Below are 16,067 nucleotides of genomic sequence, written 5' to 3' on the forward strand. Positions count from 1 at the left end.
AGACGAGCGACGGCAACAACGGTCTAAGCGCCGTGTCTTCACAGAAGGTGTCATAGTAGAACCGAGATTCAAAGGTTGTGGAGACCTTCATGAATATTGATCGAGATGGCGAGGAGTTTCAACTGTGGTGTTTTCTAAGGCGCGCAGATCCCCTTCTGAACGCTTCATGTCTCTGAAAAAAAAAATAGTGTACTGAATAACACCGGGTCCTAAAGACTCGGTTCTACGCGTGTGCTCGCCTTTTCTTAGCGGCAAATCATGGTCTGCACGGATGGTCCGCGCTAATGGACAGCAGGTTTAACACGCCCAACAGGTTTTAACCCAAAACAAAAAACAAAATGATTTTCCAAGAATCTAGCATGATCTATGAAACCAATGCAAACAGTGTTATTAGATATCACATATATCTAGGTTACAAAATGCTTTACAGTGAGCAACCGACAAACACACCCAAGCGTATTTACTTCATCTAATCTGCAAAGGTATATAATGGAACAAAACTTGGTTCAAATACATGAACTCAAGTTACAGAAACCATAGAGGACACACACCTACTGCAAAAACCAAATAAGATGACATCCTCCAAAACACCTTACGCCTTTTTCAAAGTATAAGCTGTATTACAAATCCCAGCTTCAATCTTGTGGGATCACTGTTGCGAATGATCAACTTCCCTGTTTTAGGGCTCGGCTTACTTCCAGACCCCTCTTCTACGTTCTTTCAAATCACTGGGCACGATAGACACAGAATCCACGCATAGCCCACCTTTCGAATGTGTGCAATCTATCTGTTTCATGGAAAACTTAACTTCTGTTACTGGATCTGTATCGGTGACAGTAAATTCACCAACCTTGTACTCAACCCAGCATCCGCGCTTATGGTTTCCATATGCATCCTCATGGTCAATTTCATCCAAGCAGCATTCATATGATGCTTGCTGTCCATCTGAAGTCGACAACTCATATCGCACGGGCTTTAAATCCCAACCGTGGGTGTGCTCAAAATTGCAGACACGTCGTCCCAATCTTTTTGAGAATCTTCCAATGTGAAGCCTGAAAGACAAAGTGTAGATATCAGCAGGAAACGGGAACTTCACCACCCCATCTACTTCAAACCACCATATTTGCTGTAAATACGCCACAACCTGAAACCTGCAAATAAAGAACAGAGCATGCAGATCATCAACATCTATAAAATATAATACATCCTAATGCTGAGAAAAAATGAAGAAATAATGAATTGACAGCAAGCTGGCGCAACTTGCAATCAATGTTTTAATTATGATAACTGACCCAAAAGAGATTTATGAACATACATTGCTGTAAAAGTATTAAAACACAATAGTTAGTCGATGTAATGAGATCAAAGGTGGCAGCCCCAGTCAGAGAAAAGCATAAGCTAAACTCTCTGATCGAGTGGGGCGTTGAAAATCAGAAATGACCTTTAGCAATGACTACTGACGAATGACATGTGAGAACTACATTGGCAATTCTGATTCCACCCAAGAAACTAGTAAAGGAGAAACAAACCACTGCAGAAAGAAACGCACTAATTACTAAGTGCATTCCATAGTGACAAAGTGGTTCACCCTTTTCAGTTTGACATAGGCCAACCAAGATTCTCCACCAACCTTGAGGAGTTTCTAATTGTCCGTATAGAGTTTAGACCCTTTGTAAACATTATTATACATAGATAAGATGGAATTTGAGTGAATAAGCGGAACATTCTACTGCCATGATTAACCTTGATTTCTTGAAGACCCTGACTTAGAACAACTCTGTCAAGACCAATTAAAATTTCATTGATGTTTTGTAGTTTAGAATTTTAGGCTCTGAACTTTTATACTTCCAGTTTTACCTAGATTACATTCCTTGTTTGGTAGTGCACTATCCAATGAACTATATATTAGTACATACACATTATATCTAATATTAAGTAAGGTAGCGAGAGGCAAGTGTGTTTCTAGTAAAGCAGAACTCAGTTACTAGTTGTTTGTACCATACTTGACCAATCCTAAAACTACCGAGCACCAGTCAACGGCATACCTTCAAGGACTCATTGAGGGGTTCATGCTGAGGCACCCATGCCGAAGCACAAGAGTTTCCCTCCAACCAGAAGGTCAATCACAACGCAACACATGTCAACATTAGAATAAAGCTCATCGAGTCCCACATCGACCGCGGACAAAAGCTAAGGACTCTCCTCAACTATAAAAGGAGACCATTCTCCTACAATTAAAATCCCTAATGTCATTATTATACTTAAACTAGTCATTAGAACCCACCAATGATAATTATGCTTAAACCTATATATTTGTGTAAACCCTTCACTATTAAAGAGAACTCCTCTACTCTGTGGACGTAGCCAGACTTAGGGCAAACCACATACATCTTGTGTTTGCTTCCCTATCTCTACCTCTTTACACATCATCATCACAAAGTGATCGGAATAACCGAGCGAAGGTCACAAACTTGACACTTTACGTTGTTCCAAGTCTTCACCGATTTTGTGCATCAACACTAGCAATTATAGGAAATATTATACATTTGCTGACAACAAAACTTAATTTCCAACTGCAACTTAACAATTGCATTTGTTCTCTCCTCGATTGAAACTATAGCCAGCCATTTTCATAAAGATAAACAGTTTCATTTTTGAGAAAATAAAGATTATAACATACAGGTCTTGAAATTAGGTTCTCCAACCAGCTGAAAACAAAGATAGGAATTTATTTTGGGTTCAGTGATGTACAAATGTATGCAAATCAGAAATTCGCTACAAAAACCATGAAATGAAACATATACCCCAGAAAAAATACAATAACTCCTTAGCAGTTGAGCACGATAAAATCAGTTACAGAACGTGTTGAATATAGAACAACATGAAAAAAATGGCATCACCTGCTTATCTGACTTTTATACATGTATTTTTCTAAAGGATAAACAGTGCAGGTTTTAGGCATAAATTCATTCGACTTTGAGAATTCAAAGCTAGAAAGACATCTTAGACCCCCAGTGTAGTAATTAGAATAATGACGTTGAGTAACTCTCCCAATGTACAGAACTACAATGATAGAGAGGTGGACCATAGTATTCAACCTGACATGCCATGCACTATGTAATTATATCAGATGACCAATTAACTAACAGCACCAAGCCAGTCACAAAAAAGATAATATAGAGAAGCGTGTTCAAGTATAAAACAACCAAGCAAGGATATATTTTGCTACAACAACAAAGAGAATTAACCAACAATACAGACTTCTATAAAGATAAAACTTTTATTCTTTCATGCATCCTCAACATTTGCATCAAATATATGTCAAACCCGATAATGACAGTTCACCAGACTCCAGTCCATAAAATTAGCACATGCACTAATTACAGAATGGATTGCACCTATTGAAGCCTAATCTTAACCTGTGAGTGATCTGCCCTCACATAAGAAAAGCGTCCACAGTACCATAAGATACTACCATATCTTCCGTTCCCATATGCACAAAATTTTCTTCACCTCCTTGATAAATGTAGTACCATTTCATAACATGTGGGAGACAAATTTGCATGCAACTGGCATAGAATACGATGTTAGTAGGAAAACCTACAAGACCATACTCATGTGAGCCAAAATTCTGTTTAGCACTCAACTGATGTTCACCATGTGTTCAATCATTTGAGATGGATGCTATCACTGTCTATTCAGATTAAATTTTGTGCGACTAGGACATCACCTAGTTGGCAACCATTTACAAATAGATGCCTCAATCCCTCCTCGCCAAATTTTCTAACAAGTTATTAAAGAATGAAAAAAGAACCTAAAAGACAAGTGTCCTGATGAAGCAAAAGATATAAAAATCTTTCAAGCACGAATATCAGTTCCTTAAAAATTTCTGATTTCTCCTCTTATTTGGTTAATATAACTACTTAATTATCACTAAACAAAAAAAACTTTACTGAATTAGCATAAGCTCAATTAAATTTGCAAAGCCTAAAAAGTACTCCCAAACAAAGAAAGGAAAAAACTACGTATATCAAAAGCACAAACTAGTAGATGATAGATAATTAGCTAACCTAGATTCTTCAGTAGGAATCCAGTTCCAGTATCGCCTATCTTCGATCCCAGTTATCGCCATCCCCTTGGCAGAAACCGACATGCAAACCCTCCCTGTGACCCTGTCTATCCACACTACCTGCAAAACACACCAAACACATCCAAAAAAATGAACAAATTCAGATATCACCAAACCCAAAACCCTAAATTGAAAAATTACCCCAAGACAATCAACCCAAAACCCTAATTCCCAATCAAAAAACAAAAAACCCACCTTATTGCCATCGTCGAAGGGTATAGGGCGGGAGAGCATAGCAAAGATGTCCTTTTTAGAGAGGTTTTGGTACCTCTGAGGAGGCACCAAATCGAGTAGATCATGGTAATTTGGGGGCAACTTGGATTCCCAAACCGAATCAGACGACGCCGCACCGCGAAACGCCCTGTTGAGCCTCGCAAGATTGCAAATCTCAGGCGGAGTCAGGTACATGAAGACGCAGGCCACACAGCTCTCCGGTATGTCACCAAGACCCGGTCCATGATCCGACCCGTTCGCCCCCTCCGTCAGGTTCGAGAGCGAAGCCCCCATATCCTCTCCTCCTAGATTTCACTGTATTTACAGAGACTGTTGTGCTCCAATCAGGTCATGGCGTCCGACGCAGATATGTTTGTAAGGCGGAGAATCGAAGAAATGGATGGGTGGGTTTTTTTAGGGTTTTGAGGAAGATGGTGGGGGTTGTGTGGGGATTTGGAGTGTTTGGTTAGTGAGAAAGTGTAGTGGGAAATTCTAGCATGGGTTTTTGGGTTTGTGATGGGTTTTTCTCGTCAATCATATTTGCCGGGAAAATTTTGCAACGGGGGGAAGTCAGGGAAAGTTGGAAGGGACGGAGGAGCCGAGGGGAGGGACCGAGGATGCAATTTCGCTCCCCACCACTAGTTACTTACCGTGTGGTGTATTACAACCCATATTTTTTTTATTACGTTATATTTAGATGGATATTGTTTTTATTCTTGTATATTGCTGGAGGATGACATCTCTGCTTAGTTGTGTTTCTCTCTCTCTATATATATATATGTGTGTGTGTGTGTATTAATTTTTTTTTTTTTTTTTTAGTTCAATTGGATTGTGATAGAGCAGTTACAAGATAGCTTCTGTGATTAAAAAAAACTATGATTTAAAACCCTATGGTGGAATCTCTTAGTATTTAGTTCCAAAATTAAAAAATTTGTCAACTCTCCGTTAGCCACATATATTAGGCTAAAACGGAACTCTCCGTTAATTGTTAGCACGTGAAGCTTACATTTGAGGCTAATTTTATCTTTTTAGTCTCACATGTGAGACTCATGTACTAATAATTAACAAAGACTGGATGGAATTTATAATTTTGGGTCTAAATCCTAATAGACTTCACCACATGGTCTTAAATCCTAATATTTTTTTTTTTTTTACCACACAATCGAACTTCGAAGGGTTAGCTGGCATTGCTGTGTTTAAAAAAAATTAAAAAAAAATGTTGTTTTTGATGTGTTGTAAAAATAAATAGCTATAAAATAAAGTTGTTGAGTGTTTGGTAAACTTTATCCAAGTATTTGGTAAACTTTTATATAAATTGCTATAAATATGTTAAATGACTAAAAATAATATGTTATTTATTTGAGTAAATAATTGTCAAAGAGAATAATGTAAGGGCAAAAATTGTAATTTTGTAAAATATGTGGAAGTATACTTATCATTTGAAAATTTCATTAAATGGGTACTGATTACTATGCTTTGAAAAGAAAAAAAAAACTTTTTTAAAAGCATGTAAAACTCTACTTCTGTTTTTCTATGTTTTTCTATTGTCATTTATATCAGTTTAAAAAAAATAATAAAAAATAAAAAAGAACACATTTGATGTTCCAAATTTTTTAATAAGCTGTTTTATTTAAATGCAGAACAATTCCAAATAAACCTTTAACTACCCTATCACCACGAGAGTTATTAATCCAATAAAGCCTTATTTCTAACATGTTCTCTCAAAGTGAGGAGAAGTTTCAAATTGCTATTTCATAAGAAAAAAAACTCACACCATTACTCTATACTAAAAGCCAGCTGAAAAACACTATTCATTAGCAATATTTTGACAAAATTGCCCTTTTTTTCCTTTTTTTTCTTTCTTCTTTATTTATGTTTTTATTTTTTTTTTATTTTTTTAAGGAAAACCAACCAAAAATCTTCAAATACTTCCTTTTAACCATTAGGACATAGAATTTTTAGAAACCCTAAAATATCTATCACGCTCAAATAAGACCATAAAGGCACCAGACAAAAGCATTCCCTACACTGTTGAAAGTGGTCTAGGAAAATATAGTAAAATGCAGAACATGCAGTAAGTTCACGTGGCCATTATCAAAACAAAAGCAAAAGGAGACAAAGCAAAAATAAGACCAATAATTTAGTACTTGTTTCAAAAACAGTACAGACACTTTTAGGAGATTCAGAAAAAGTGGAAGCAAAAAGTGAAAAATCATCAAGAAAAAAATTGACAAGTACCCAAGGAGACGACCATACCATTCATTTGTAAAGATTTTTTGTACAATAGTATCTTCATTCATATATATATAGGAGAGGTCTTCCTTCATTGTAAACACATACCTACCTACGACTACAACACACAGACCTAAGCAGCAAAACACGTAGCCTTTTGAGCATCATTTACATCATTCGTAAACTTTTCCTATAAGCACTTCCTTTGTAATTATCTTCTGTATACCAATAAAAATTTAAGTGTACATATTCAAACAATCTTCAATCTTAAGTAAGTTTTCTTGTTTTTTCTTTTTAGTGTATTTGTTTAATTAGACTTCTAGTCCAAAATAGAGAAATATTATTGTAGTTATGTTATTATCTCGTTAAACTGACGATTATATTTTGCTCAAGCACTCTGTTATAGTTGTGTCATACAAATAACTAAACATTAACGAGGGTACCTTTGAGTTTAGCTTCTAAGGCCTTATACATGCATTGTGAGTAGCCATCATGCTGAAACATGTTGAGTTTCAATTGCAAGATTTTATGTCTAATTGTTATAATGGTCATCCTACTATTTAACTGGCATTGCTCTTCGAATTTGGTATCAGAGTCAAGTTTAGCATTTTAATAGTATAATTATAATAATAAAGTATCTTGAGGATGAAAGTCATCAACACAACTAATATCACACACTTGTCTATTTTGTATGAGCACTATATATTGTTGTCCTTGTAGATCCTACCAACCACAACTAACATGAATATATTGTCCTAGACACCCAACTATAACTAGCATAAAGAGAATATTAGCACATATTTTCAAAATAATTAACAAGACTAAAGACTTTGAAGAAACAAAGGTTTTATCTTGATTATTTTAAACATCCTTCATTGATTAGTAAATATAAAAACACGGAAGTGCAGTATAACGTATTAGTAGCAAAAAGAACAAAATATCATACTTTAGAGACTCTAAGATAAGAAAGAGAATTTTTAAGAAATCAATTAGCTATATCCTTAGAGAAAGTTAGATTGTTGTAGTTTATGATAGATTACCTAAATTTAGAAATTAGTGAACCACAATAAATGACACACCCCGACCCGGAATGTCCACTAGGACCCCAAATCGAGCTGTGTTGGCCGACACCTGGAAGGTGACGAAGCCATAAAATGTGATAGTGTATAAAAAGTGAATAAATTTGAATCTAAAAGTGTCTAAATACCAGAGTGCGCTACGAGTGGGAGCGAACTCATTTCACACGCGATGTCAGAACATAAGTAAGGTACAGCAGTGTGGGTAAGAATCATACCCTTAAAAGTAGCCACCAATACTAAGATTAGCTATATATCCTCGTCGATACGAACTCAGCAGTTAAAACCTGAAGGGGTATAAAACAGAAAGTGTGAGTAAGCAGTAAAACCAAGCTTCCCAAAACTATTACATTTCTAACAGTAATAACCCCTCACTGTACTTCCCTTATCATTTTCTATAGGACAGTACAACATATATACATATATCCAAACCATACTCAGAAATGACTAAAACCACGGTTTTCCATCAACTCCACCATACATTAATAAGTAGGCCAAATGAACTTAATCAATACAAAATGATATATTAGTCAGAGTCATCTAAAATGACATGTACAACCTAACCATATCTCATCAATCATGGCTAGCATATAAGTTGGAGTCACCTATAGTGACCTGTACGACTTATCCATATCTCATCAATCATGGCTAGCATATAAGTCGGAGTCACCTATAGTGACATGTATGACTTATCCATATCTCATCAATCATGGTTAGCCAATAGCTCAATAAGTATACATGCACACGAGTCGGAACCACCTAAAGTGATCTGTACAACAAGACTTGGTGTAAATAAATACGCTCAAATGCTATGATCACGTGAAGACTGTGCGAATAATCGCGGGTCACCTACGAGTTGGAACCACCTAAAGTGGTCTGTACGACAGGACTGTGCACCTACCTTGGATCCAAGGTGAGCGTAAGGTGCGGGAGGTGAACATCACGTGAAGGACTGTGCCCTGGCCACGGGTGGGAGCACTAACACCGGGGTGCAGGTTTATGAGCTATACTATATCTCAACACAATCGTACTCACTACCATCACTAACATCAACATGTACTCACCTGAAGCTTACCTGGGCGTCCGCGGCATCATGTAGCACTTCAAAGCATTCACAATAGTTAGGTTCAGGTAATATCCATATGAATATGCCATGATGCAATCTATACCCCAAACATTTCATGATATTCCCAAAATATATAATACGGCGTAACATGTACAATCAATAACACCCTACTCCCAACTATTTACTTTTGAGAGTAATCATCAGTGTTAAGCCTAATTAGACCCTAGTTACATTAACTATTATTACTTACCTTTCCTTACTTCAATTTCTTAATTCTTCACGCGTTGATTCATGATCAACATTAATCGCCAAATCATAAAGCTAAATCTCACACTTCCCACCAATGTCCTTCACATTTCTCAATTCATTAAACAAGGCTATTGTCTCAATTATTTAATCTCATTTATTATATGGCTGCATCTAACGTCTTGTTAAACTGCCTACGTACCCTATACAGGGATCAAGCCATTTGTAGTTCGAAATGATTAATTGTAGGTAACAAGCATAGATCACTATAGAAGTGCTTGTGGAACTATCAATTATATGCCTATGAAAGAAAAAGACCCACGCACCTGGAGTCCACGCTATGATTATCTTGCACGCACATCGAGACATCACGATCTATCGTCGCCTGTGACCAATTATCAAATCACGTCTTAAAGTTTTTACCGATAGAATACATAATTTACATAAAACATATCCTCAAGGACCTTCAAGAATAATTTGAGACCCATTGACCAAAAGTCAACCGTCGATCAAAGATCGACGGTAGGTTCTACAACCCTGTATAGCTCGATTTGGAAGATCCGCATATCAGATTTCCAATCCGTAACTCCCAACGATCCACAATATGTTTCTAGAATAACATACTAAAATTTCATTACGATCCAACAGTCAGATCTCCACCAATTGCCTAAAACAAGTGGTCATGAACATTTATTTTACTAACTTACAAATCCAATTCAGGAAGATCCGTAAGTCGGATTCCCGATCCATAAATTCCTATGATCTTTAAATATTACGTATTATAACGTATCCAATTTTGGTAACGATCCAACGGTCGGATCGTCGATTCACATTTTTATCAAGTAACGCATCGTAACGAATTTAGGTTCCAACGATCAACCTACGTCATTCAAATGACAAAACTAAATTCAAGACATTCGACATAGCCTAAAAATAGCATTGGCGGCTCACTGGCCACGCGTCGCCGCGGGTGGCGGTCGGCCGCCCGGACTCGCCGGAAAATCCAACTATTTCTAAAAATTCTCAAACTTCACAGAAATGAAGATCTCAGTGAGTGGAGCAACTTTCATACCTACCACGAAGTCCAAAAGTGGATGGAAGATGGTCAATTTTGCCCACAAAGCCGGCGGGTGCCTAAAACTTCCCGATGTCGATTCGTCTTCTACAGTGGTCCAACGGGGTCAAGGTTGGTTGGGTTTTTCTCCTGGGATGATGGGCTATAAAGCCCAAGTGGTGGCATCGGCCATCACTTTGCCGATTTTCCGGAAAATCAAAAAGAGTGGCCGGAGCACCATTGATTTTCGTCGACTTTCGTGGCCTCAAACCGCCACATACCATGGTTAATCAAGGTGGTTCTTGGGTGGGTTTTGCAGAGGGGAATGAGAGCTTCAAGATGGTGGTGGTGGCGTCGAAAAACTCCACCGGAGTTGGCCTGAATCGACCTTGGAAAATGGGTGGTCGCGAGTGGAAAAACCCACGGAAAGCCGGGAGTTTTTCTTTTTTTTTTTTTTTTTTTTTTTGCTATTTCTGATTGGGTCTCACCCTCTCCCTCTAATTTAATTGGTTCCTTCCTATTTGTGCCTAAAATCAGATTGGCCACTTTCCCACAAGGTGGGAATTCAAATAATTTATAATCAAACTTGAAATAGCCATTTTCAAACGTCCATAACTATACCGTTATAATCCGGACTCACAAACGGCTTTCGCCTATGCGTTCACATCCACCAGTACTACGAGAATATGTTAAAAGAATAAGTAATACGTCTCTCTAGACAATGGTCAACATAAGTCAAAATCTTTGCCTTTATGGCATTTTTGTAAATTCACGCTTTTAAAATAACATAAAAACGTAAAATTTGGAACGGGTTGTCACAATAAAAGAAAATTCACTTTATACCAAAATAGTTTAGTTTTTTATTTTTCCATTAAGAAAGCATAACCATATTTTACATAGTGAGGAAAATTCACAAGAAAATAGTATGAGATCTTATCATTAGTCAAGCAGAAAACATAAAGTTAGAAAATAATAAGTATAATTATTTATTAAACCAGTTGTTAGACTATTTTCAGAAAAATTCCATATAGACTATTAGACAGAATTTAGATTATATTACATCACAACTAGAGGATAATTGACACACCCCGATCGAGATCAGGGCATGCTGGCCGTCACGTGGAAGTGACGTAACCATGTGCACAGTGCGGAAGCTAATAAAATAATAATAAAAGTAGTACGAATAAATAAAAACCAGCTTTACACAAAGTAATAACAAACATGTGCAAGCTTAAGTGTGAACACAAAGTTCAGAGCACGAAGACCTAATGCAGTCCGGGAGAAAACGACACAACAAAAGCACACCCGAAGGTGGTCCTACACTGGTGATAGTCTGTCAGATATGCCGGGGAAATCCTAAGGGAAACCACCAAACGTGCTAGCCAACTAGAATCTGGAGGGGTGCAAAACAAAAATTGTGAGTGGGCAAAAACAAAGCTTTTCAAAAACCATTTCATAAACAAGTTCTAACCCCTCACCGTAAAACCTGTATACTTCCCAGAAAATAGAATATATATATATATATATATATATATAAATCATGCTCGGAAAATATGCTATGCCAAAACCTCGAAGTAAAATGCAAGTGCTCAGGTAACAACACATCAATACCATACAATATGTTAGCCGGAGTCACCTAACTTGACCTGTACGGCTGAATCTAGAGCTCAAATCTCCATCTCACTAACTATACCTACACACGAGTCGGAACCACCTAAAGTGGTCTGTACGACAAGCCTGGGTGTAATATAAGTACGCTTAAGTGCTACGATCACGTGAAGGCTGGGCGAATAATCGCGGGTCACCTACGAGTCGGAACCACCTAAAGTGATCTGTACGACAGGACTGTGCACCTAACTTGGATCCAAGATGAGCGTGTGGTGCGGGAGGTGAACATCACGTGAAGGACTATGCCCAACTCTGGGCGGGAGCACTAACACCGGTGGTGCAGGTTATGAGCTCTCTAAGCATCTCAAAACACTACTGAACATAAACATAAATCATACTCACCTAACACTTACCTGTGCGTCCGCAGCACCAAACATACATATATATATGCAACTAACAATGCATAACAAACGGCAATATAATGCATGGCATATAACGAATAAACGTTTCAATTCACTTTCTGGGAAAAGTATAAGTATATAGGTATATACAGAAAACCAAAAGCCCACTCACTGGTATGTGGAAGGGTCGTAACCCCTTTGCCTCGAGTGACCACGCTCGTCCTCGGGATAGGTATCACCTATATGCGAAACAACTATAAAAACGTTAATTTTAAAGCACATAACCAACCTTAAGAAATAACTTCTCATACAATGCTCAAATGGGGTGTATGAATACACCAACGTGATCTACTCAACCTCAGGAACATCCCCATATTTTTAGAAAAAAATTTCACCGTCACACGTGCCCCCACGCGCCGGCCAAGGCACAGCCACACGCGCCGGCCACGCGCAGGCACGTGCCTGGCACGTTGACGGCGTCAGTTAACGCCATCAGGAATATTTCGTTAACTTTAACGAATTCCGTCAACGGCGTTAGGAATATTCCGTCCAAACTGACGGAATATTCTGTCGTCTTCTTCGGCGAGGCTGCAACCAACCTCGAAACTCGCGATCCCGACGTCCAAAACCTTCAAACGAACCACCCCGAGCCTCCTAAGGACCTCACCAAGCTTCTTACAAGCTTGAAATTCCCAAAAACATAAGAAATTACGTGTGCATGAACAGTGAAAAAATCGGGGTATCCCGAGTTCGACGTGAAAACGAAGGTATCCTTACCTGAAATGGGTATGGTTGAACTTCTACGGACCTCACGAGCATGGATATGTACTTTGTTTCTTCGATCTGTGAAGATTACAAGGGTTTTGGGGTATGTCCGTACAATGGGAATGAAAATGGGGAAGGGAAATGGCACGGGACAGGGTGCAGATTATGGAAAAGGTGAGGGTGTGTGTGTGTGGAAAGGTGTGGTCCACAATCAGCCAACAACATGCTCAAAACAACCACACAATGTAAAAAAAAATCACACTAGGGGCAAAATCGTCTTTTCACGCGTACGTTTTTAAAATTTCTGGGACGGGCTATCACAATAATAATAAAAATATTCAAGGATTTCCTAGTAAGAAAGAGATAAAAAAAAGCTTATTGACCTTATAGATAGTAAGCCTAAGCAAGTAGAACATAAATAATTACAAATAGTTGAGCAATTAAAATTAGAAGTTCAAAAAGCTCAATTAGTACAAAAGAGTTAAATGAGCTAGTAGGTAAGTTACATAACAAAATAGATAGATTATTATTAGTTTAATGACTGATTCTAGAACAAATAGAAAATATATTCAAGATTTAAAAGAAACTAACAAGTTAGGACAAAGAATCAGTAGGTTTAACATATTGATCAATACAAGTAGCTAATGGTAATATACTTGTTAGACAAAATAATTTAATCATCCAATTAATTTTAAATTTAGCTGAAAATTATATCAAGTTGAAAAACAAATAGCAGAAATAAATCAAGTTTTACATAACACATCTTCATCACTTTCACCATCTTTGTTACAAAAATTAGAAAATTTAACTTTAAGTAAAAAAAAATCATTTTAGAAGACCTAAGATAAATCATTTCAATAATAAAAAATGGAACTCCTTAGAAGACGAAGAGGAAAATAAATAGTTAGAGCTAAAGACATTTATCCCATGAAGAATAAGCACAAAAGTTTATTAGAAGAGGTTTTGAAAGAACCTAGTCAACATGAAGTTAATTGCATTGATAAAGAACTAACACTTAATACTTAGTAAAGAAGCAATTTATCATCTGAGAAAATCACATTTTAGCCAAATTCACATGGGTACAATTTTAATTGGAATTGCATGATTAACTAGAGCACAAGTAAGCACAAAACCATTAATCTACATATATGGTGATAGATGAGATAATCACCAGCAAGCATCAATAGCAACAGCTGAAGTATATTTAAGTTCAAATTTATAAGTCATAGGTTGTTTTCCTAATTATGTTATGACAATTAATGAATTTAGTGAATTATTAAAGTAAGCATAAGAACAAAAAATTATAATATGAAAAGAGAATATAAAAATTTATATATTAGCTTAATGTACATAGAAAAAGTGTCTGATAAATATAATCCTAAGTTTAATTTAGAGTTTCAAAATTTAGTTCAAACATTTGATAGTAAACATGTAAATATGTAAAAGCAAAACATGTAGATAAGAGATTTTTGGAAGAAACTCAGTGGACATAACCTAATTTACATGTAGCAAGAAATAGATAGGTAGATAGTGTGCAAATATATGAAACTAGTATAGGAGAGACAACAATTAGATTTAGTAATTACAAGCAATTAGAAAATTTAGAAGAGGATGATAGTGAAATTGAATGACACACCCCGTCCCGAAGGAGGGCATGCTGGCCGTCACGTGAGAGTGACGTAACCATTTACACAGTACGGAAGCTTTAAAGATACAATTTCTAAGATAAAACACCCAAAGGTGAGTCCTAATTTTTGGCCATTCTGTCAGAACACCGTTGAATTTCCTCGTAGTCACCACACCTTTTCAATTCTTGAACCTGGAGGGGCGCAAAACAAAATTGAGTGGGTCAGCAAAACGAACGTATTCAAAACCTTCTTTTCTCTTTTGCATATACTAACCCCTCGCTGTAAAACAAGTATAGTTTCCCAGAGAAATAAACATATATACGTATGTATAAATATGCCAACATGCTCAAGGGTATATCATTCATGCTCAAGAATATGCCATGTCGGAAACTCATAATGAAATGTAAGTGCTCAAGCATAACTCACATCAATAACATATAATCTGGCAGCCGGGAGTCACCTAACGTGACCTGTACGGCTGCATATAGAGCTCAAATCTCAAACTCAATAATTGAATCTGCACACGAGTCGGAACCACCTAACGTGGTCTGTACGACAGGCTGGGTGTAATATATATATATGCTCTAGTGCTACGATCACGTGAAGCTGTGCGATAAATCGCGGGTCACCTACAAGTCGGAACCACCTAATGTGGTCTGTACGACAGGCTTGCACCTAACTTGGATCCAAGGCGAGCATGCGGTGCTGGTGAACATACACGTGAAGGCTGTGCCCTGGCCTCGGGCGGGAGCACTAACACCGGGGGTGCAGATTATGAGCTCTCTAATCCTCTCAAACTACTACTGCATAACAATATGAATACCACTTACCTGGCACTTACCTGTGCGTCCACAGCATCAATACACATATATAAATGTATGCCACTACTAATGCATGTGATGATAGTATTTCAATCGTATTCCAAACGTATTTCATACGTATTTCAAATGTATTTCAAATGTAGCTTACCTGGGCCTCCTCCGCACCATGCAACAGTATGCATAATTATGGTAATGCACATATTAAAATATGATGCATATATGACAGGATATTTAATTCGTATTTCTTTTAAAATACGTTTTCTGGGAAATACGTCAAGCATACGTATATATATATACTGAAAAATAACTGCCCACTCACTGATCACATCGACGTCTCATAGGTCCCTGAACCTCCCCTAGCTTGGTTACATTCTTCCTCTGTAATATTTTCACCTATACAAAAAGTAACCAAATTGACGTTATTTAACGCACATACACCAAACATGCGTCCATAACTTTCTCATACGTTGCTCAATTTGGGTGTATGAATATACCACGGTGATCTACACGACGTCACGAACGCGTGACAATTTTCAGAACTCAATTTGGAGCTCTCACGCGCCCTGTTCACGCGCTGCCCACGCGCGCGTCTTCTTCCTCGCGTCGCCGGACTGGTTTCGCCGGCGGTGGGTGTTTTGCCGGAATTTCTGGGTAAACTTCAAAGTGTCATAACTTCTTCATTTCTTAACCATTTTCGACGTACTATATATCAAAATGAAGGTATTGACGAGACGAACACATCCATACCTTCCTCGACCCCTAACTCGCCGTGGATTCGCCGGAGAAAGCCCCGAAAGCTCCGGCCAAACTTTGAACTTGTCATTCTCC

The 16,067-nt window shown here is 37.6% G+C and overlaps 1 protein-coding gene and 1 long non-coding RNA gene across 2 annotated transcripts; both read right to left on the minus strand.

Annotated features, from left to right (window-relative positions):
• Positions 1-374: 374 nt before the first annotated feature.
• Positions 375-5,032, minus strand: LOC137745886 (F-box protein PP2-A15-like). Its single transcript, XM_068485921.1, has 3 exons — positions 4,325-5,032; positions 4,071-4,189; positions 375-1,151 (listed from the first exon to the last, which is right to left on the minus strand). Exons 1-3 carry the CDS (start codon positions 4,634-4,636, stop codon positions 692-694), a joined length of 891 nt encoding a protein of 296 aa, XP_068342022.1. The 5' UTR covers positions 4,637-5,032; the 3' UTR covers positions 375-691.
• A 9,386-nt stretch (positions 5,033-14,418) lies between these two features.
• Positions 14,419-15,795, minus strand: LOC137744666 (uncharacterized). Its single transcript, XR_011069616.1, has 3 exons — positions 15,734-15,795; positions 15,559-15,632; positions 14,419-14,609 (listed from the first exon to the last, which is right to left on the minus strand). It is a non-coding gene; the product is annotated as an uncharacterized lncRNA (long non-coding RNA).
• Between the last annotated feature and the right edge of the window lie 272 nt (positions 15,796-16,067).

The sequence above is a fragment of the Pyrus communis genome, chromosome 9 (genome assembly GCF_963583255.1).
Source record: "Pyrus communis chromosome 9, drPyrComm1.1, whole genome shotgun sequence".
Lineage (NCBI taxonomy): Eukaryota > Viridiplantae > Streptophyta > Magnoliopsida > Rosales > Rosaceae > Pyrus > Pyrus communis.

Bases quoted from the DNA above. Each gene is read 5' to 3' on its own strand.
- LOC137745886 (XM_068485921.1), bottom strand. From the start codon at position 4,636: ATGGGGGCTTCGCTCTCGAACCTGACGGAGGGGGCGAACGGGTCGGAT. The intron at 4,190-4,324 runs GTGGGTTTTTTG...TGTGTTTTGCAG, and splicing joins CCTTCGACGATGGCAATAAG to GTAGTGTGGATAGACAGGGT. The intron at 1,152-4,070 runs GTTAGCTAATTA...CTTTATTTGCAG, and splicing joins ATTCCTACTGAAGAATCTAG to GTTTCAGGTTGTGGCGTATT.